General features: G+C 42.7%; 1 protein-coding gene across 1 annotated transcript in view; it reads right to left on the bottom strand.

The window, feature by feature from the left end:
* Positions 1–21,052, bottom strand: part of rapgef5a (Rap guanine nucleotide exchange factor (GEF) 5a) — a 131,812-nt gene that overhangs the window by 72,237 nt on the left and 38,523 nt on the right. Inside the window, exons 8-10 of the mRNA XM_055661364.1 lie at positions 18,607–18,655; positions 17,045–17,112; positions 10,149–10,298 (exon numbers count right to left, since the gene is read on the bottom strand). Coding sequence (XP_055517339.1) covers positions 10,149–10,298; positions 17,045–17,112; positions 18,607–18,655 — 267 coding nt within the window. The remainder of the gene's footprint in view (positions 1–10,148; positions 10,299–17,044; positions 17,113–18,606; positions 18,656–21,052) is intronic.

The raw sequence follows: 21,052 nt of genomic DNA, 5'->3' as shown, positions 1-21,052 counted from the left end.
TATCCCTCTAAATCTTCCTATCCATTTAACTGTCGAAATATATTTTCAATGTTGTTATGGTACCTGTCTTAACCACCTTCTTTGGCAGCACCCTCTGTGTGAAAACGTTGCCCCTATTAAATCTCTCCTCTCTCATTTTAAACCTATGTCCTCTGGTTCTATCCTCCATCCCCTATCCTGGGTAAAAGACGGTGCATTCACCCCATTAATTCTCCTCATGATTTGATGCACCAATAAGATCATCCTTCAGCCTTCAGCCCTCTAAGAAATAAAGTTCTAGCCTGCCCAGCCTGTCCCTATAGCTCAGACCCTCAAGTCCTGGCATCATCCTCGTAAATCTTCCCTGCACCCTTTCAAGTGTAATGTCTGGCCCAAAAATGCCTAACGAAATCCTCATTCACGAATAACTTCTTTAAATATCTGCTGTCAAATGTTCTTTATTTTATCAGTTCAGCTTTACCTTGCATAATTTATTGTCCTTAATTAGCATTTCTGTCTATTCCCTGTTCCAAATGTAATATTTGACATTGCAGGTCACTGAGGAAATTTGCTGCTTGATTGACATGTTCATTATGAAATCGAAAAATTAAATGTTCACTTTGTGACTTCTTGTGGAGTTCAAACTTCCAACTGTCATTTCTCTTCGGGAGCAGAACAATATTAATACAGCAATTTCTCTAAAGTGAGGTATTTCTGTAAACGGCAATAAAATAAATGTATATGTTAAATGAAAACTCCCTGGTCACTATAAATATTAATTGTCTGCATATATTGCAAATCTGAATTTGCTAACTAGTTCCTCCATCTGTTTATTCTTTATTCCCAAAGTCTTCTTTATTCTCTGACCACAGAAGCCTTAGTGGAGATGCATAGGCATGCATTTAGATTAGGTCCTAAAGTCATAAGGAATAGGAGTAGAATTAGGTCATTCAGGCAATCAAGTCAACTCCACCATTCAGTCATAGTAAACCGATCCAAGTGTTTTGAGTGAACTGGTTATGCAGCATATCAAAAAAAAACACGATCATTCCACAGCAGCTGGTGGAAGAAGTAGCTCACAACACCAACCATCGTACTGTCACACCTTGATACCTGCCGACCCCAGACTCACTCCCTGTGTTTAGTCTGCTTACACACGACTGTACTGCTAGACTCAACAACAACTTCATCAACACGTTCGCTGATGACACAACAGTGGTGGGTCTCATCAGTGACAATGATCAGTCAGCGTACAGGATGGAGGTTAAGCCTCGATGGAGGTCAGCCTAGGACTCCACCTGTCAGATGATCCACGGCAGAGGACACACTGGTCAAGAGAGAGCCCAGCAACAACACTGAACCTCGTACTGTACACACCTACAAACTTTTTATAGGGGGACAATCTTGATGCAAGGCGTACGGCAAAAATAGACTTATGCCAGGATCCTCCCTTTCCTAGGACATTCAGCTCTCAGCTTTTCTCCATCACAAAGACCTCTACCACCCATCATTCTGCAGCAGCTGCCATCTGGGAAGAGTTGGAGCTTAGCTGCAAAACCAGGGATGGTCCTGAGCTGCTTCCCGGCTACAAGACTGTAAACTGGGTCCCCCTGAAAAGTTCTACCAACCAACCTGGACACACTGCAGCAGACCACTGTCAGCCGCTGCTGATCGGAACGCATGTTTAGTAGTAGAGTGTTTATTTGTTCAAAAACCATAGCCGTTTATTTTTTACTGCGCACCGAATGGACACCCCAAGGCTTTTGTTTCGGGTATGTGAGTACTCAGTTGACAATAACATACTATACGCTCTCTCCCTCCTAAATCAGCCTTGCCCCATTACATCTGAGCCAATAATCTATCTATCTCTACCGATTTTAAATCTTGGGCAAATAAAAACAGATTCAACCCTCTGCACAGAAATTTCTCCCTCCTTCAGAATGAATGCCAGCACAAGTGTTGGAGGAGAGGTTGGAAAAGCTAAAGAGACATTTAGGATGAACTGGAGACACAAGAAATTGCAGCAATATCACTAAATCCATTCATCCAAAAGTAATTCCACCAAAACAAAAAAATGTTGAAGGAACTCAATTGGTCAGGCAGCATCTGGAGAGGGATTGCACAGGCAGATGCTGCCTGACCCAATGAGCTACTCCAGCACTTATTTTTTACTCAGAGCATATTTGTTCTTTCCATTTTCAGGAAGATCAGGGTTCTCCTACGCATCCCACAACAGAAGCTCGGGCCTCTCCTACCACGGATTCTTCCAGTCGACTGTGAAAGCCCTTTCTCTACATTAGTTTTATATTTATGGCCCCGATTTCCAAGAGGTTTGGAGATATTTCCCTGCTAGTTGAGAATTGGGCACCAATGCAAAACTACTGTATCACTTAAAATTAGCATGAACTCAGAATACTGTATCAGAAGTTATACAGGTAGAAATAACAAAATCTCATGATTTCTTGTTCCAAAATTGGCTTGCTGTTAAGATTAACCCTCCTCCCACCATGAATATTATCCATTTAACAGGATAGCTTTGAACAGCAGGGTCTCGGGTGAAGCTTAATAAGAGACTTGTATTTACAGTGTTTTTCCTGAGTTCTCCTCAGCTCAGAATGAAACAACAATACTGGTGAACGTGGCCCACAACTCTGGCACTCAGACTCATTCCCATCAGCTCTGCTGCATAACCAGTGTAGCACCTGCATATGTGAAGAGTTGATCTACAGAAAACATCTGATAATCTGGAATTTTTGTGGGGCCGGACTGACATATTTCCCCACCTATGAGATGTCATATCTATAAATGTCCCAAAATGTATTTCATTATTTTTGTAGCCATTACATGGAATGTAATCTCTCACTAAATATCTGATTAATTTCATTTTGTTTAAAGAATCCTTATTGAATTGTATTGTATTGTATAGTCCACAACTTTTCTCCTGTTGGTTGAGTTGAGTTACTGAGTTTTACTCGAGTTTCTCAGTGCACAAGAGAATGATTTAGACCTGGAGTTTCCTTGATTCAATACCTGAACTGTACTAATCCTAACCAGTGTTCTGCTACTCTTCACTGTAAACAGTCTAGGTGACTGTTTACAGTACAAGAAGGTGCAGTATTCTTGCTCCAGTGAACACTGCTGAAATGTGCTCCTGCGTGCAGTTTCACCGAGGCAAGGGCAGGGCTCTTCATTGCTGCTTTCTTTGGCTGAATGACCTGCTGGCATACAAAGGAATATGCCTTCAAGGTACCTAGTGGAGAGTAAATGGAACTGTCACTAACAGAAATAAACGCCTTCAGAAGAAGAGAACAAATTTTTGACGAGTGTAATCCATGGAACATACGAGGAACTTTCCCAACGCAAATCTGTTCAGGGCCTGCATTTGTCTTCATTATTTTCAGATTTCTAAATGGAATTAATGAAAAAATGTGGAACCAAGTGAGAACGTTTCTAATTTTTTTGAAAACACAATTTACTTGGTATTGTTTACCAATTCCTATCAGTTCAGCCACCCAGTTTCTTATCTGCAAACACTACCTATTTTCTTTTTACAGGGTGACCATTTGGGAGAGTTAAGGGCCTGTCCCACTTTCATGACCTAATTCACGACCTCTGCCGAGTTTGCCCTTGACTCATACTCGCAACGTGGTCGTCATGAGGTCATAGGCAGGTCATAGCAGGCCGTGATGCTAGTCGTAGGTACTCGTGGCATGATGAAAAATGTCCACCAGTAAAAAAGGTCGTGAAATAGATCGTGAAAGTGGGACAGGCCCTTTAGAATCTCTGGAACTCTCTGCCACAGAGGGTAGTTGAGGCCAGTTCATTGGCTATATTTAAGAGGGAGTTAGATGTGGCCCTTGTGGCTAAGGGGGGGGGTATGGAGAGAAGGCAGGTACGGGATACTGAGTTGGATGATCAGCCATGATCATATTGAATGGCGGTGCAGGCTCGAAGGGCCGAATGGCCTACTCCTGCACCTAATTTCTATGTTTCTATGTTTCTTTTACTCTTCCTGTAAATGTGAGGCTTCATTCATATCACTTAAACAATAACACACCAACTGCATTTGTTCACAACAACAAACAGATTTGAGCTAGGTTCAAAAGCAGGACCACCCCTATATCTTTATAAGAGCACACACAAAGGCATATCTTCCTTAAGCCTGTGCCTCATTCCACTGATGATTAGTTCTCTTATGTGGTTGTAATAATTATAAGATATTTCTTTGATATGTGCGGGCGTCTGGTATTCAGACAGATTTTATGTTGTATTTCAATAACATTGATGTTTCCATGTTAAAGTATTCAATTATGTTAGTCATCTGGATTTAAAAGAACATGATTTGGGGGGTAAGATTGAATATTTTGCTTGTACTAACTCAGTCTGTGGCATCAACAATAGTCTGTGGTACATTCCTACTTCTGAGTCAGAAATCAAGGTTCAAGTTCCACTCCTGTGCCTTGAGCAAATATCCAGGTGGACATATTTGCAAAGAGATTATTGGGGCTATTGGGAGCATTAGGTTTTGGATGAGCCTCGTTTGTCTTTTAAGGTGGATATAAAAGTTCCTTGACATTTTGAGAGGTTTTTAAATATATATATATTTTTAATAAGCACAGCTCAAACAGATTAGCTTGAAATTGAATTCTGCCAATAGACGCATCAGTCACCATATTCTGCATCTGAACAACATTCTATACAATATATACAATCGGCTGATGTTACTATATAGATATTAAACATCGCTGACAAGTACTAAATTCTCAGGCAACTGGGAATCTGGTTATTATCTCTGTGGTTTGAGGGAAGCTTGCTTTAGGGAAATTGGCTGTGGCATTTCCATTTTACCACAATAGTTACATTTCAAAACTCATTGGATGTGATGAGTTTTGAGACATCTTAAGGCCATGAAAGAAACTCTATTTAGATACGACTTTCGTCGTTTTTTTAATGCTCCAGGAAAAGGAAAATATATGTGATTGAGGTTGATTTAAATCAGTTAGATTTGCGAATATAAATGGAAACAGCTTGCACCCACTCTAATGGACGTTACGAAGATAGACTTTAGCATATGTGCCATCTGCCATTGCTCAAATAATCAGACATTGCTCACATAAGCATCTTATGAGCAAGACCACAAAAGTTCATATTTTAATAGAAAAGTTTGAAGCTCATGAATAGGAAAAATTGATAGTGGAAAAATAATACGTTTTTAACTACTCAGATATTTATCTTCCGACATTAACCAATTAACAAAAATGTTGTATGAAAGAACAGCAGGTGCTGGTTAAAATCGAAGATTCTTCAGTCTGAGGAAGGGTCTTGACCTGAAACGTCACCCTTTCCTTCTCTCCAGAGATGCTGCCTGTCCCGTTGAGTTACTCCAACATTGTGTCTATCAAAAATGCTGTGTATAATCTTGACAAAAAAAAATCAAGAAATCTGCTCTGTTAAAGCATAATTTCAAAGCAGTGATTAGATAATATGCATCGACCTGAAACGTCGCCTATTCCTTCACTCCATAGATGCTGCCTCACTCGCTAATTTTCTCCAGCATTTTTGTCTACCTTTGATTTTTCCAGCATCTGCAGTTATTTCTTAAATAATATGTTACTGTGTTCTCTCAGTGAAAAAGTTTAGTCCCCCTGAAAAAGACAGCTGGTTTTAGAATTCATTCACAGTCCAAACATATCCGCTGTATAACTGCCTTCAAAGTCTGATAATAAAAGGTTACCCTTTTCAGACATTTCAGTTAAGACAGTATCCCCATTGTTGGAGTAATGTACTAAAAATAAGTCAGTCATCATTTTCACTTTAACCTTTTATACAGTTTAATAGAGAAAATGAAGTAATTTATTTCAGAGGAAAAGATCATCCTCTTGCTGATAATTATTCATTTTGTTTTCCATAGTTTCCAAGAGATTTTATTTTTATCTTTGCGGGTAAAGAGTCGAAATGTGCTTTAAAAAAACAGAGCATAAAATCAGTATAATTACAAAGCCAGAACTTTTTTTATCTGGTTTGCTAAAAAAATTTCTAAGACTTCACTTGAGTGATGCAGATCACCATTTTATGATCTTTCCCTGAAGTGGACAAATACTATTTTGATTTCCATAATTATGTTGGTTGACACATTCTTGAGATTTTATGGATCACAATTTTGCCCCAACAATGCAGTGATAATTGGAGGAATATTTAAGACTTCATCACATTTCTCATTATGAAAGATAATGTTGAAATTTTGGAATTCAATGGCACATCATGGTTAACTTTTGGGGAAGAGATAAGATGTATAAATTTCCTATAATTTGGTTGTACAATAATTGATTGATAATTCAAGCCAATTGATTGAATTGATTGATTGAAAGATACAGCATGGAAATAGGCCCTTCGACATCCCATAATCGATGCTGATCATTGATCACCCGTTCATACTAATTCTATGTTATCTTACTTTAACATTCATTTATACACGAAGGGCAATTTACAGAGGCCAATTAAGCTACAAAGCCAGATATCTTTGGGATGTCGGATGAAACTGGAGCACCCAGAGGAAACCCAAGCTGTCACAGGGAGAACATGCAAACTTCACACAGCCAGCACCCGAGACAAAATAAAACCCTGGTCTCTAACATAGTTAGCTCCACCAGCTGAGCCACTGTGTCACCTTATTGTTGAGATTTCTTCCAAAATTATTAGTAGTTATATTTTACACAACAAAATTAAAAACAATATCCTCCTCTTTTGTCCATTAGTAAAAGTAGGAGTTCGCCTCAGGGTGATGCAGCTACTGCTGATCCCAGATCTTGAATTTGTGGAATTTGTACATTGATTAATTGAACTGCAGTATCCAGCTCCAATCTTAATCTTCTCACAATGGGGGAATGAGCACCAAAACATAAAATGTGGCTGCAGTCCATTAATGATTGCATTAGTGGAGAACAAGGCATGAAACTATCCCATCCTAGAGGGCGCTGTGAGACAGCAGCTCTACCACTGCTGCGCCACTGTTTCCCCCCCCCCCCCCCCCCCCCCCCCAACTCCCCCCAAAACCCCTGTGGTGTTCCCCAGCCAAGCCAATGTGAGAAACATGCATATACAGGTGCACAACCTTTTATCCGAAAGCCTTGGGACCAGACACTTTTCGTAATTCGGAATTTTTCAGCTTTCGGAATAGGAGATTTTTAGCATAGATTTTAACGGCTGGCTCAGTGGTAGAGTGCTCGGCTCATATCCGCAAGGTCGCGAGTTTGCGCCTCGATCCCGGCAGTTACTCGATCACGAGTTTGAGTCTTCAATGTAGTTTTTTCTTGCAGAATAGGAGAGAATAGGGAGGGTTAGGCTGGGATCATTCTCTGCGAAATGATCTTAGTGCGGGAGACAAGTGTAGGAGAGGTGTGCTGACTGTGTGGCAGAACTTTGGAAGTGATTGCCCACCATTCTCAAAAGCCGCTGTGTCTCCCTGTCCCTCCAACTCCAGAGGAATCCGCTCCCCGATGGGCCACTACGGTGACAAGTGGCAGTTCGCCCACAGCCCGAGCTGCGCCACCCCAAGAACAAGACGTACCTTGCACACCATCAGCTTCTGCCCATACGGGGAGCGTGTTCCTCTGGAGTTGGAACGGGGCTGGGCTGGAGTTGCTGATCTGGGATCTCCGTGCTTGCAGTGGGCCTGGGGGTCGGTGTCCCGATGAGGGGGCGTAGCTCGGGCTGTGGGCGAACTGCCACTTGTCGCTGTAGCGGCCCATCGGGGAGCGGCTTCTGGTGGTCCTGACGTCTCTCAGCTCCTGTCCAGGGGGGTGGCCGGAGACGTCAGGACCAACAGGAACCCGCTCCCCGATGGGCCGCTACAGTGACAAGTGGCAGTTCGCCACAGCCCGAGCTGCGCCCCCGCATCCGCAACCCGGGTTCCTCTGGAGTTGGAGCAGGGCTGGGCTAGAGTTGCTCGCTGGCTGGAGTGTCGGGGATCTCCGGCTTGCATCTCCATGCTTGACGTCTCTCCTGTCACCCCCCCTGGATCGAGCTGAGACTGAACGTGTACCGTCCTTGACCCCTCCGGTCACCAAACCCTGAAACATAGAAATTAGGTGCAGGTAGCTGAGACCGCCATTTAATATGGGCTGAACTGTATCCGCCCTTGGCCCAAGGGCCACATCTAACCCCTCTGCAATATAGCCAATGAACTGGCCTCAACTACCCTCTGTGGCAGAGAGTTCCAGAGATTCTCTCTGCAAAAAAGTTCTCCTCATCTCAAAAGGATTTCCCCATCCTTAAGCTCCCTGTCCTGGACTCCCCACCATCGCAAACAATCTTCCTGCATCTAGCCTGTCCACAGTTTTGTAAGTTTGTATAAGATCCCCCCTCAATCTTCTAAATTCTAGCGAGTACAAGCCGAGTCTATCCAGTCTTTCTTCATATGAAAGTCCTGACATCCCAGGAATCAGTCTGGTGAACCGTCTCTGCACTCCCTCTATGGCAATAATGCCTTCCTCAGATTTGGAGACCAAAACCCCCAATCATCCAGGTGTGGTCAACCAAGACCCTAACAACAAGGCTCCTATACCAAATCTCTTGCACACCATCAGCTTCTTTCCCTACGGGGACCATGACACTTGTCTCCCCCTTTCCCAATGGAGTTTTAGAAATAATCTGCTTTCCCGTTTCCCGCAACCCCACTGGGGCGGTACAGTTCCCAGTCTGCTCCTGTAGGGGGTGGGGAGACTCTGGGAGCTGCTCCCCCTCGACGTACTTGCACACATCAGCTTCTGTGGGGAGCCTGTTCCTCTGGGGTTGGAGTGGGCCTGCTGCTGTTGGGTCCTGACGTCTCCAGTGACTGGCACTGACCTGCTGGCATCGCCTACGTGAAGACAGTGCAAAGCCCCCGCGCCGGTGCAATGGGCGGGGAGCTGGAGAGGGGAGGGAAGGGGTCACACACATGGCCGGGAAGCAGAGGGGTGTAGGTGGGGTGAAACTGAAGGGAGCGACAATCTGCTACTGCCTGCCCGCTGAGTTAAAAAGTTCCCACGCAAGACTCACGATACACTGTGCAGGCAGCAGCAGATTGTCAATTATTAACCCTCCCGCGCAATATACCCTCACCTTCTCTTTTATGAATGGGGATTTAGTTCCCCTTTCTTCGAGGACCGACCGGAGGTTCCGCTGTCACCTCTGCAGGCCGCCCTCGGTGAACGTCTTCAAGGACCTTTCTTCAAGGACCGAAAAAATGTTCGCTATTCGGAGCTTTTCGTTATTTGGAATTTCGGATAAAAGGTTGTGCACCTGTACTATGCACTGAATTTTCAAGGCAATTTCTTTTCATACCATACTCTGAATCTTTAGGCAAAAACTTCCATTTATATTCCACATTTTGTGACCACAAGATGTTTCAAAATGCTTCACATCCTTTTTAATGAGTGATCCCTGATGCACTGCAGGGAAGCATGACAGTCGATTTGTTCATGACAAGATTCCATCATCAGCAATGAGCTAAATGATTAGACAATTGATTTAAAATATCGGCCACATGAATCTACAGTGCTCCAACTCTGAGTCAAGCGTACAACCATTGCGTTAAGGCAGGTGCACAATTTTAAGATGTTAATAGCTGGACAATAAATAGACCACCATTATCACGATGTCCAAACAACATATTCCTCTCTAAACACTACTTGTCACATAAAGAATATCACTCCTAAACATTTCCTCTACAGGGCATCTACATTTCAGCTTTGTAATAGGCTACAAATAGCTGCATAAAGAAAAGCTTGTTGGCACTCATAAAAATTATTCAGTTTGGAACACAGGGCAGGTAATTGAATTTCATTAGCTGTCTTTCCCTAATGCTACATCTGAAAGTCATCACGCTTGAGGAATTAGTACAATATTATCAAATGAAACATTGGTTAAGGCAGGCTGTATGTTCTCTTCACAAAGACAAACGTGTTTGGAGGGAAAATATGACTATTAACTGTATTTTATATTTAGCATTTGTCAGTCTCTGGCCAAAAATGAAAACAGAAAATTATATGATTCTTTAAATACAGACCGCAGTGCGAAATAAGATGTTAAACTGAACATGATTTGATAAAACTGTCATGTTCCAGTTCACATGCTGAATATCAGTATTATCCATGTCACATGGCAACTGTAAGATTTTACTGAGGGCTCACCTTCCGTATCCTGCTGAAATTCTCTTCAGTGACTGCCTGAACATGGTAAACCTCTTCTGTCAGAATAACAGGAGCTACAGTTGACTGTTTTTGGATTAATTCATTGCCATCAATATCGTCTCCCTCCCTTACACTGCAAACTATTCCATCCTGGGTTGGGAAGGAAAAAAACAGGTATTTTAAACCACAATCTAAGATGTGCAGAATCTTGATTATACTGTGCAGTGTTGGATCACTATCAAATGTCAAATGCACGGACTTTCACACCCAGCCAGAAATTATTCAAAGTACTTCATCATGCCTAAAGATTTGAAATGCTGCTGCTTAGTAACTACTTCATAAAGATACATATCATCACATCTTGTCCAGGAAGAAGATATATGAGATCAGTGTAGTCTGATGCCGTATACAGAGATACACAAGCGCTACAAAATACTCACAACAGTCCTTTAGGAGAGGGGCTTGTTTCTCAAAATAATCAATTATCGAAAACCAAGTCATTTTTACAAGTGCATTGTCTGTACAATAGCTAAGAAATAAAGTTAACTTGGAGGTCTGGACAAAAATTCCAATGGCAGCTGTGAATTGTTAATTCAGATAATGATCCTGAATTTATCAAGAAAAGGCAAGATATTGATGATTGTGAAACTACCAGATTATTGTAACATTGCAACAGATGCTCCATAGAAAGCATATTGTTGAGTTGCATCACCACTTGCCTTGGGACCAGCTTCGCCCAAGACCGCAAGAGATTGTAGAGTTGTAGATATAGCCCAGTCCATCACACAGGTCATACTTCCCACCATTGCTCTCATCTACACTGCTTTGGGAAAGCAGCCAACATAATCAAAGACTAACCCCATCCCAGTCATTCCTTCTTCTCCCAGCTCCTCTCTATGAAGAAGGTACAGAAGCTTGAAGGTGTGTACCTCCTCACTCAGGTACACCTATTATCAGGCTTCCAAATGGTCCTTCCATAAGCTAGGGCATTGTCCGATTCACCTCTACCCCATTATTAGATGGAGCTCTTAAAGATAGTGATATGGGGAGAAGGCAGGAACGGGGTACTGATTGTGGATGATCAGCCATGATCAAAGTGAATGGCGCTGCTGGCTTGAAGGGCCGAATGGCCTACTCCTGCACCTTTTGTGAACATTTTACTTTGTCCTTTGAACTAGTGTGCTACAATGCTGAGAACTGTATTCTGCATTCTATAGCTTATCCTTTGCACTATCTGTTTTAATTTAGTTTAGTTTAGTTTAGAGATACAGCGCGAAAACAAGCCCTTCGACCCACCGATCCCACGCCAACCAGCGATCCCTGCACATTAACACTATCCTACACACACTGTGGACAATTTACACTTATGACAAGCCAATTAACCGACAAACCTGTAGGTCTTTGGAAGTGGAGTGTGAGGAAACCGGAGATCTCGGAGAAAATCCACATGGTCACGGGGAGAACATACAAACTCTGAACTGAGAACCCATAATCAGGATCAAACCCGGGTCACCGTCACTGTAAGGCAGCAACTCTACTGCTGCGCCACCGTGCCACCCTATTGTTCTTGAGTTTGGCTTGCTTGTATTGATATTATCTGATCTGATTGGATAGCATGCAAAGCCAAGCTTTTCACTGTACCTGGAACAATAATAAATCTCAGCCCAAACCTAAAAAAAAAATTTTTTTTTAAAAGCTGCCTGACTAATGTTCTTCAGGTGAGGAAATTTACCATTCTTATCGTTCAAACCAATATTTAATCCAATTCACGTAGCAATGTTATTGCTTCTTAACTGAAATGACCTCAAATGTATCATAGACAAAACGGTGAAAGAATAAAAGTGGCCAACCATCCAGCACTGGCATGAGCACATGGCAAAGTTAAGGCCCTGTCCCACTTTCCCGAGTTACTCAAACTCTCCCGTTGAGTTTTCCCCTTGATTCGAACTCAGGGAATGTCAGGGAATGTCGGGAGTGAGCTCGTAGGAGTCCATAGATGTTTTGTAGCAGCTCGTAATGCCAGCCGAAGGAACTCGGGGCATCAGGTAAGTCGGGACGTTTTTTCAACATGTTGAAAAATGTCCACGAGTTAAAAGAAATAGCCCAGAGTACATACGAACGGCTATTACCGTAATTCTCAAAGTTCGAATCAAGTGGAAAACTCGGGAGAGTTCATGAGTAACTCGGGAAAGTGGGACAGGGCCTTAACTCACAGCCTGGTCAACATTATAAAGTCCCCCTCACAAACAGCTGAGGACTGAAATCTAAGTTAGGAGGACTGTCTCATTGAGTAGTTAAACAACAGCCTGACAAAGTCGTACTTACAAAATTGAGTCTTACAGCTTATGTGATCCACCATCATAATCCCTGGGTGACCAACTGGACAGAGCCATGCGAGGCAGCAACACATTGGCTTACCAGATGGAGAAGGACAGCCATTAAAGTCTGCAATGTTGACCTCAAATCCTATGAAATCTCATGGATCATATCATGCATGGACAACGAAGCTGCCTCCTGATTATCCTCTACAGATTATCAATACTTAAAGTATTGAATATCGCCCAGCTATTAAATGCATTCTGAATTTGTACCTGGGCCAGTGGAAGCTTACCACTTAAAATTAGCAATGATATATTAGGAGGAAATCACAAATCAGAAATGCATATATATTTCATTCTTCTTTAAAATGTGAAATGTTCTAAAAGCTGCACTGTAAATATGATCCACTGAGTTTAATCTAGCACGGTGTGTCTTTTAGTGTGAGTATCATCATGTTCATTGATGCATTAAGAAATAATTTTTTCTACTGGTTTGTAATTTGCCTCTTCTTATTAAATTCATCTCCCTTTTTAAAGAGTAAGAGATTAGTTGTGCTGAGTGTTTGCAAGATTACAATTTCCAGTTCATATTAGTGATTGCTTCACTGATACAGCCACCTGATTATATACCGATCAATAAAAATAAATCCCTCTTTACTGGTGGAGCCAATTATTGCGAAGCTGAAAATACTTCTGGTATTGCCAACAAAATTTGTAGCACACATACAACTATCACTAGAAACCGGAAAAGTGCACACCTAACTAATAATGACTTGTCATTAATGATTCAGTGTGCTGCTTGCAGGATGTGGGAGGTCAGGGACACGGCTGGTGCCTCTGGCTGCTACAATTCTAGAACTATGTCTAGGTTCATCTCCTGAACGTGTTAGGGAACTGGAGAGGCAACTGGGTGACCTCAGGATCTTCCGGGAATTTCCTGGACAAGACTTACAGCGAGATCGTTACACCGAGGTTATCGGAAGAGAGAAGATGGGTGACAATGAGGAAGGGAAGGAAACTTGGAGTACAGGAGACCCCGGGGGTTGTACATCTTGAAAACAGGTACACCCTCTTGGAAGCTGTCGGGACAGAAGACACTGCCAGTCTGAGCGGTGGACAGGTCTGCGAGTCAAAACGTGGCGCTGAGGCAAAGTCGAAGAGACAGACGACAGGCAGAGCCATGGCAGTAGGGGATTCCATAGTGAGAGGTACAGACAGGGGTTTCTGCGGCAACAGGCGGGATTCAAGGATGGTGTGTTGCCTTCCTGGTGCCAGGGTCCAGGATGTCATAGACCTATTGCAGGCTATCCTCAAAGGGGAAGGGGGGCAGCCGGAAGTGGTAGTAAATGTAGGCACAAATTACGTCGGGAAAAAAAAGGGGAAAGCGATTCTGCAGCGTGACTTTAGAGAGCTCAGAAAGAGGCTGAAAAGCAAGACCTCCAGGGTGGTTAACTCCAGTTTGCTTCCAGTTCCTCGTGCTGGTGAGGGCAGGAACAAGGAGATAGGGGATCTGAATGTGTGGCTGAGGAGCTGGTGCAGGGGCAGGGATTTAGATGCTTAGACCACTGGGATCTGTTTTGGGGTAAGGGTGAATTGTACAAAAGGGACGGGTTGCACCTTAACAGGTGGGGGACCAGCATTCCGGCAGGCAGGTTTGCCACTGCTATATGGGTGGGTTTAAACTAAATAGTTGGGGGGGGGGGGGGGGGGGGGGAGAGAGACAACTTGGAAATACAAGGATGGAGTTAAAGGGAAAGAGAGTATGGGAAAAGTGAAGAAAGACACCAGAATTAACAGGACTGAAAGCTCATGAAGGGATAGGAGAGTATGGCCAAGTGAAATAGGAATCGATGTGAAAGGTGAGGTGAGTAATATATTAAAAGTATTATATATGAATGCACGAAGTATAAGAAGTGAAGATGAGGAGCTTGAGGCTCAGTTAGAGAGTGGTAGATATGACATTGTGGGGATTACAGAGACATGTCTGCAGGGGGATCGGGGCTGAGAACTAAATATTCAGAGTTATATGTGCTATAGAAAGGACAGGCAGGTAGCTTTGTTGGTGAGGGATGAAATTCAGTCCCTTGCGAGGGGTGACATGGGGAATGATGATGTAGAGTCGTTGTGGATAGAATTAAGGAATTGTAAAGGTAAGAAGACACTAATGGGAATTATCTACAGGCCCCCAAACAGTATCCTGGATAGAGAGTGCAAGTTGCAGCAGGAGTTAAAATTGGCATGTAACAAAGGTAATGCCACTGTGGTTATAGGAGATTTCAATATGCAGGTAGACTGGGAAAAATCAGGTTGGTTCTGGACCCCAAGAAATGGACTTTGTAGAGTGATTCTGAGGTAGATTCTTAAAGCAGCTTGTATTGGAGCCTACCAGGCCAGGAGAAGGCAATTCTGGATTTACTGCTGTCTAATGAACCAGATTTAATAAGGGAACTCAAGGTAAAGAAACCGCTCGGAGGTAGTGACCATAATATAATAAGTTTTAATCTGCAATTTGAGAGGGAAAAGGTTACATCAGAAGTGTCAGTGTTGCAGTAGAACAAAGGGGACATTGAAGGCATGAGAGAGGAGCTGGTCAAGGTCGACTGGAAAAGGATCCTAGCATGAAAGATGGTGGAACAACAATGGCAGAAGAGTTCAACAGGAAATGGCAGAAGAGCTGAACAGGTACTTTGGTTCTGTCTTTACTAAGGAAGACAAACAATCTCCCAGATGTACTAGAGGACAGAGGATCTAGGGAGATGGAGGAACTGAAAGAAATTTGCATTAGGCGAGAAATAGTATTGGGTAGACTGACGGCACTGAAGGCTGATAAATCTCCAGGGCCTGATGGTCTGCATCCCAGGTTACTCAAGGAAGTGGCTCTAGAAATTGTGGATGCATTGGTGATGGTTTTCCAATGTTCTATAGATTCAGGATCAGTTCCTGTGGATTGGAGGGTAGCTAATGTTATCCCACTTTTCAAGAAAGGAGCGAGAGAGAAAACGGGGACCAGTTAGCCTGACATCGGTGGTTGGAAAGATGCTGGAGTCAATTATTAAAGAGGTGATAATGGGGCATTTGGATAACAGTAAAAGGATTGGTCCAAGTCAGCATGGATTTATGAAGGGGAAATCCTGCTTGACTAATCTTCTGGAATTTTTTGAGGATGTGACAAATCAAATGGATGTAGGAGAACCAGTGGATGTAGTGTATCTGGACTTACCGAAAGTCTTTGATAAGGTCCCACATAGGAGGTTAGTGGGCAAAATTGGAGCACATGGTATTGGGGGTAGGGTATTGACTTGGATGGAGAATTGGTTGGCAGACAGGGAATAAGGAATAAATGGGTCCTTGTCAGAATGGCAGGAGGCAGTGGCGAGTGGAGTGCCGCAAGGGTCAGTGCTGGGGCCGCAACTATTTACAATATATATTAATGATTAAGATGATGGAATTAAAAATAACATTAGCAAATTTGCAGATCACACAAAGCTGAGTGGCAATGTGAACTGTGAATAGGATGCTTGGAGGTTACAGGGTGACTTGGGCAGGTTGAGTGAGTGGGCAGATGCATGGCAGATGCAGTATAATGTAGATAAATGTGAGGTTATCCACTTTGGCGACAAGAACAAGAAGGCAGATTATTATCTTGATGGTGTCAGATTAGGAAAAAGGGAAGTGCAACGAGACCTGGGTGTCCTTGTACACCAGTCACTGAAAGTAAACATGCAGGTACAGCAGGCAGTGAAGAAAGCAAATGGTATGTTGGGCTTCATAATGAGAGGATTTCAGTATAGGTGCAAAGAGGTCCTTCTGCAGTTGTACAGGGTTCTGGTGAGACCACATCCTTACAATTGAGGGAGTGCAGGTAGGTTCACGAGGTTAATCTCCGGGATGGCAGGACTGTCATATGAGGAAAGATTGGAAAGACTGGGCTTGTATTCATTGGAATTTAGAAGGATGAGAGGGCCATCAATTTCTTATAGAAACATATATAATTATAAAAGGACCGGACAAGCTAGATCCTGGAAAAATGTTCCCAATATTGGGGGAGCTCAGAACCAGGGGCCACAGTCTAAGAATAAAGGGGAGGCCATTTAAAACTGAGGTGAGAAAAAACATTTTTACCCAGAGAGTTGGAATTTGTGGAATTCTCTCCCACAGAGGGCAGTGGAGGCCAATTCACTGGATGAATTAGATTTAGCTCGAGAGGCTTGCGGAGTCAAGGGATATGTGGAGAAGGCAGGCAAGCGTTGCTGATTGTGGATGATCAGTCATGATCACAATGAAGGTCCTCCTCTTGCATCTATTTTCTATGTTTCTGTGTTTCTCGGCAATAGGACATCGCTTTTGACTTTTCTTCTCATTTCCCCAGCAATGGAATAACTCAAATCACTTTTTTTGTGAAGGCACAAGCCCAGCTTTAAAATTCCATCCAACAGCAGATGTAGAAAATGCAAACAGTAATCAATAAAACAAATAACAGGATCGTTACAGTTAAAGTTAGCAAATTCAGAGATGTGCACAGCATTTATTTGCTGTTCAATAAAGTTGATGTATGTTATTGCTATGCAGTTAATTTACCTTATTCTTCTTGAGATTTTCAGCAGCGTCTTTCAAATCAACTTGGCTTCTGTTCTCTTCCTTGCACGCTAAAAAAAATCCATGAATTTATCATTGCCTAAACAAAGATTGCATCGCTAAATCTTTAACTGTTAGGTAAAGCAGAGGAAATATTTGAATTATTTTCTGAAAGCTACCCACACCATCAGCCATATGTTCTGCCTGCACGTTTTTTACAAAGTATGCTGCACGTTTACCCTAAGAAAAAATACCCCAAATATTATTTTGGGAAAATTCTACACAAAATATTTGGATATGGTACAGGCTTGGTTCTCCCGGCCATCAATTAATAACTGCTAATTGCTCTCAAAAAAGTGGTAGCGAGCATTCTTCTTCAACTGATGCCGATACTACTACATTTCACTAGTTCATAAGTGACAGGAGCAGAATTAGGCCATTCGGCCCATCGTCTACTCTGCCATTCAATCATGGCTAATCTATCTTTTCCTCTCGACTACATTCTCCTACCTTCTCCCTATAACCCCTGACACCCATAATAATCAAATGATTGCTAAATATCATTGCTATTATATTATTTCAAGAGTTTGACCTAGCATCATTGAGGGAATAAAGATATATGATCAAGACAAGACTATGTGACTTACCAAACAGCTTCCTGAGGAACCACAATTAGCAACCCCAAGCTAATTCCAGATTCAGACAATTACTTTCTCCTTCGCTCCATAGATGCTGCTGTACCCGCTGAGTTTCTCCAGCATTTTTGTGTACCTTCGATTTTCCAGCATCTGCAGTTCCTTCTTGAACAATTACTTTCTCCTCCTGCTCCTGATCTGTACTCATTTGGATTACAGCTCATCCAGGTGCTTTTTCAATGTGATGAGGGTGTCCTGCACTCACCATTGTTTCAGGCAATGAGTTCCAAAAATCAATATGACTTTTTGGTGAAAATTTGTTCTTCGGCTGTCCTCCAACTCCAAATCTCCTGCCAATTAACAAGGCTATGACCTCCTAGTTACTGAATTCTCTCCCAAGGAAACTAGATCTTTCTTGTTCATGCAGTTTGGGCCTCTCAATTTATATTCAATTAAATTGCCCCTCATTCTCCTTTAAGGAAGTGGGAATAGTTAAGAAAAATGGCATTGAGTAGATCAGAGGGCCATTATCTACTTTCTGCTTGTAATTCTTATGTATAAAGGGTGAAATGCAAGGAGAACATTTTCCAGCAGTTTTGTTTCTATTTCAATTTTCAGTAATTGAATGTTTCTTTTTCTTGTTATTGTTCCATCTAATTATTTAATGAATAACTGAGATTATATATTAAAAGTTAAACACTGACCTTTTGTATAAAATAGAATTATTTTTAAGGAAGCAGCTGGTTTAAAGCATGATATAGCCATTATTCAGTCCCGGTTTGATAGGAAGTACCAACTGGGTGTTACAGCTATTAGGTCAATACTTTTTCCCTCAGAGGATGTGGTGTCAGCAATGCACTTTATCCTTCTGCATTGTGTGAACATTGCTGGCGGAAAGCAACTGGGTGGGAATCGAATAGAGTTACTCACATGATGTTTCTGTTTTTGAAGCAAAAGCAGCATCCAGCTCCTTCTTCACCTATTGTCCAAAGAAAAAACATGAGTTGTCACAGATCAGCAGGTTATTCTGTTTTGTAAACATATTCTGCAGCAGAAGGCCCGAAGGAACATTTTTTAAAAATGTGATCAAAATTATTCCTATTAATGCATAAACTCGTTTATTGTTATCTTTTGCTGCAAATAGGAATTTACATTAATCATATCTGCTTAGGAATTTTCAGCTACAAAACTGAATTGTATTTTTTTTTTTTTTTTTTTAAAATGGTACTGATTATGAAGACATGGTCTATCAGGGAGTGATGACAATCGTGCTTTATGATCCTGAGGCAAATATTAATATTTAAATTACTGCATTGAAAATATGTTTAAATTAAAAATTATTTTAAGCAATTTCACTGTGATTACAGTTTTCCCAGAATAAATTGAATGTTTGACTACATGGATATAATAATTCATCGTGCAAAGCATTTTGAAATGCTGCAATGAACTAAGTTTTATTGATGCTAAAATGAAAAGAGAAATCAAATCTGTCATTTCAAGATAATTCACATGACTTCACCATAAACATCATCAAAAAAGCTTTCACTTTCCTCAGATTTAGATCACCATAACTTCAGTGAGTGCGCATTTCAAAGCTACATAGAAAATAGGTGCAGGAGTAGGCCATTCGGCCCAAGCCAACACTGCCATTCAATGCTATCATGGCTGATCATCCACAATCAGTATCCCGTTCAAATGGCCTCCAGTGAAATTATGATGGTGCACTATAATAAGTTCCAGGAAGTCAGAAACAAATCAATTAATAATGGTCGGAGAATACCTTTAGACAAGGGCAACAGTACCCATCCACCCATCACCCTATATCCTGAACAGATGTGAGAAACAGTCAATAAAGAGGGAGAAGTGCCTTTGGGAGGAAGATTGTCTTAAAAGGGTGGGATAGTGCCTCTAGTGAAGATGGATCAAGAGAAAGAGTGATCATTTTGATGAAGGAAGGAAATAAACATTGGAGCAGTATGTAGGGTTGCCAACTTTGTGTTTGAGGGGAGGGGGATAGAATAGAATGCCTTTTATTGTCATTCAAACAGACAAGGTTAGAACGAAATTTCATTCCTGCAGTCATGACATTCCAAAAAAAACCAAGACCCACACTTAACACAATTTACACAAACATCCATCACAGTAAATCTCCAACACCTCCTCACTGGAAGGCAAAAGTCTTATCTCTTCCATTTGTTGATGGTCCAGCAGTCCAACTGCAGCATTGAGGCGGCTGGGGCCCACAATGTTAAAGACCCCGGCGAGCGATGTTAAACTGTGCGGCCATTTAAACCGCGCCGGGCGATGTTAGGCCCCGCTCCGAGTCATTTAAAACCCGCAATTCCAGCGGGAGACATTGCCATTGTGGGAGCTCCGAAAAGCGGTCTCTCACCAGGGACCTGCAAGCTCCTGATGTTCCTGTCTACCGGGCCTGTGGTCGGAGCCTCCAAAGCTCCGAAGTCGGGTTGCAGCCGCGCGCCACCACAGCTCTCCCCACTCCGAAGTCGGCCAGGTGGTGGTGAGTCTGCAGATGGTGAGTCTGCAGGCTCCGTGGCTGGAGCCCTCAGGTTGGTTCCGGTTGGAGACCGCCGGCACCACCGGCACCACGATGTCAGGCCCAACGACAGCGGATACCCGACAGGGAAAAAGTCAGGTCCCCGTACAGGTAAGAGATTAAACGGATTCCCCCCACCCCCCACATATACACAGCTAAAAAATAATAAAAATTAAAACCAAATACATCGAACGGGACAAAAATTAAAAAAAGACAGAGGGACAGCAGTTGAGCCGCTGCCGTTAGGCGCCGCCACACGCACATTGAGGGAGAGGGGACATTGAGGGAGAGGACATTGGACATTGAGGGAGAGCGGACATTGAGGGGTAGGGGACATTGAGGGAGGGCGGACATATAGGGAGAGAGCAACATTGACAGAGAATGGACTTGAGGGTGGCGAGGGGACATGCAGGGAGCAGCGGACATTGAAGGGAGATCGGAGATTGAGGATCTGTCTTAACAAGAGGGAGAGGTGATTACAGAGGGAGAGGGGACAATGTGGGGAGAGCGGACATTGAGGGGAGTGGACATTGAGGGAATAGGGGACATTGAGGGATGGGGGACATTGAGGGGGACAGGAGGGTGATACAGAGACTGGTAAAATATAGCACACAACTAATGACAGGTGAATCACTTGTGCGTGACGTTAACAGCACATGCAACATGCACGCACGCACGCTGTTGTATCAGATCTAGGATCTGTCTTAAGCAAGGCCTCTTACAGAGTAGTAGCAGTTAAATGTGGGGCAAGGGCCATCCCAATATCGGACTCGTTAATTTAGCCCAATATAGCCACCCTATGGCCCCTGGCTAATACACAGC

The sequence above is a fragment of the Leucoraja erinacea genome, chromosome 2 (assembly GCF_028641065.1).
Source record: "Leucoraja erinacea ecotype New England chromosome 2, Leri_hhj_1, whole genome shotgun sequence".
Classification (NCBI taxonomy): domain Eukaryota; kingdom Metazoa; phylum Chordata; class Chondrichthyes; order Rajiformes; family Rajidae; genus Leucoraja; species Leucoraja erinaceus.
Note: the sequence above shows the minus strand (reverse complement) of the source record. Positions and strands in the feature narration are given on the sequence as shown.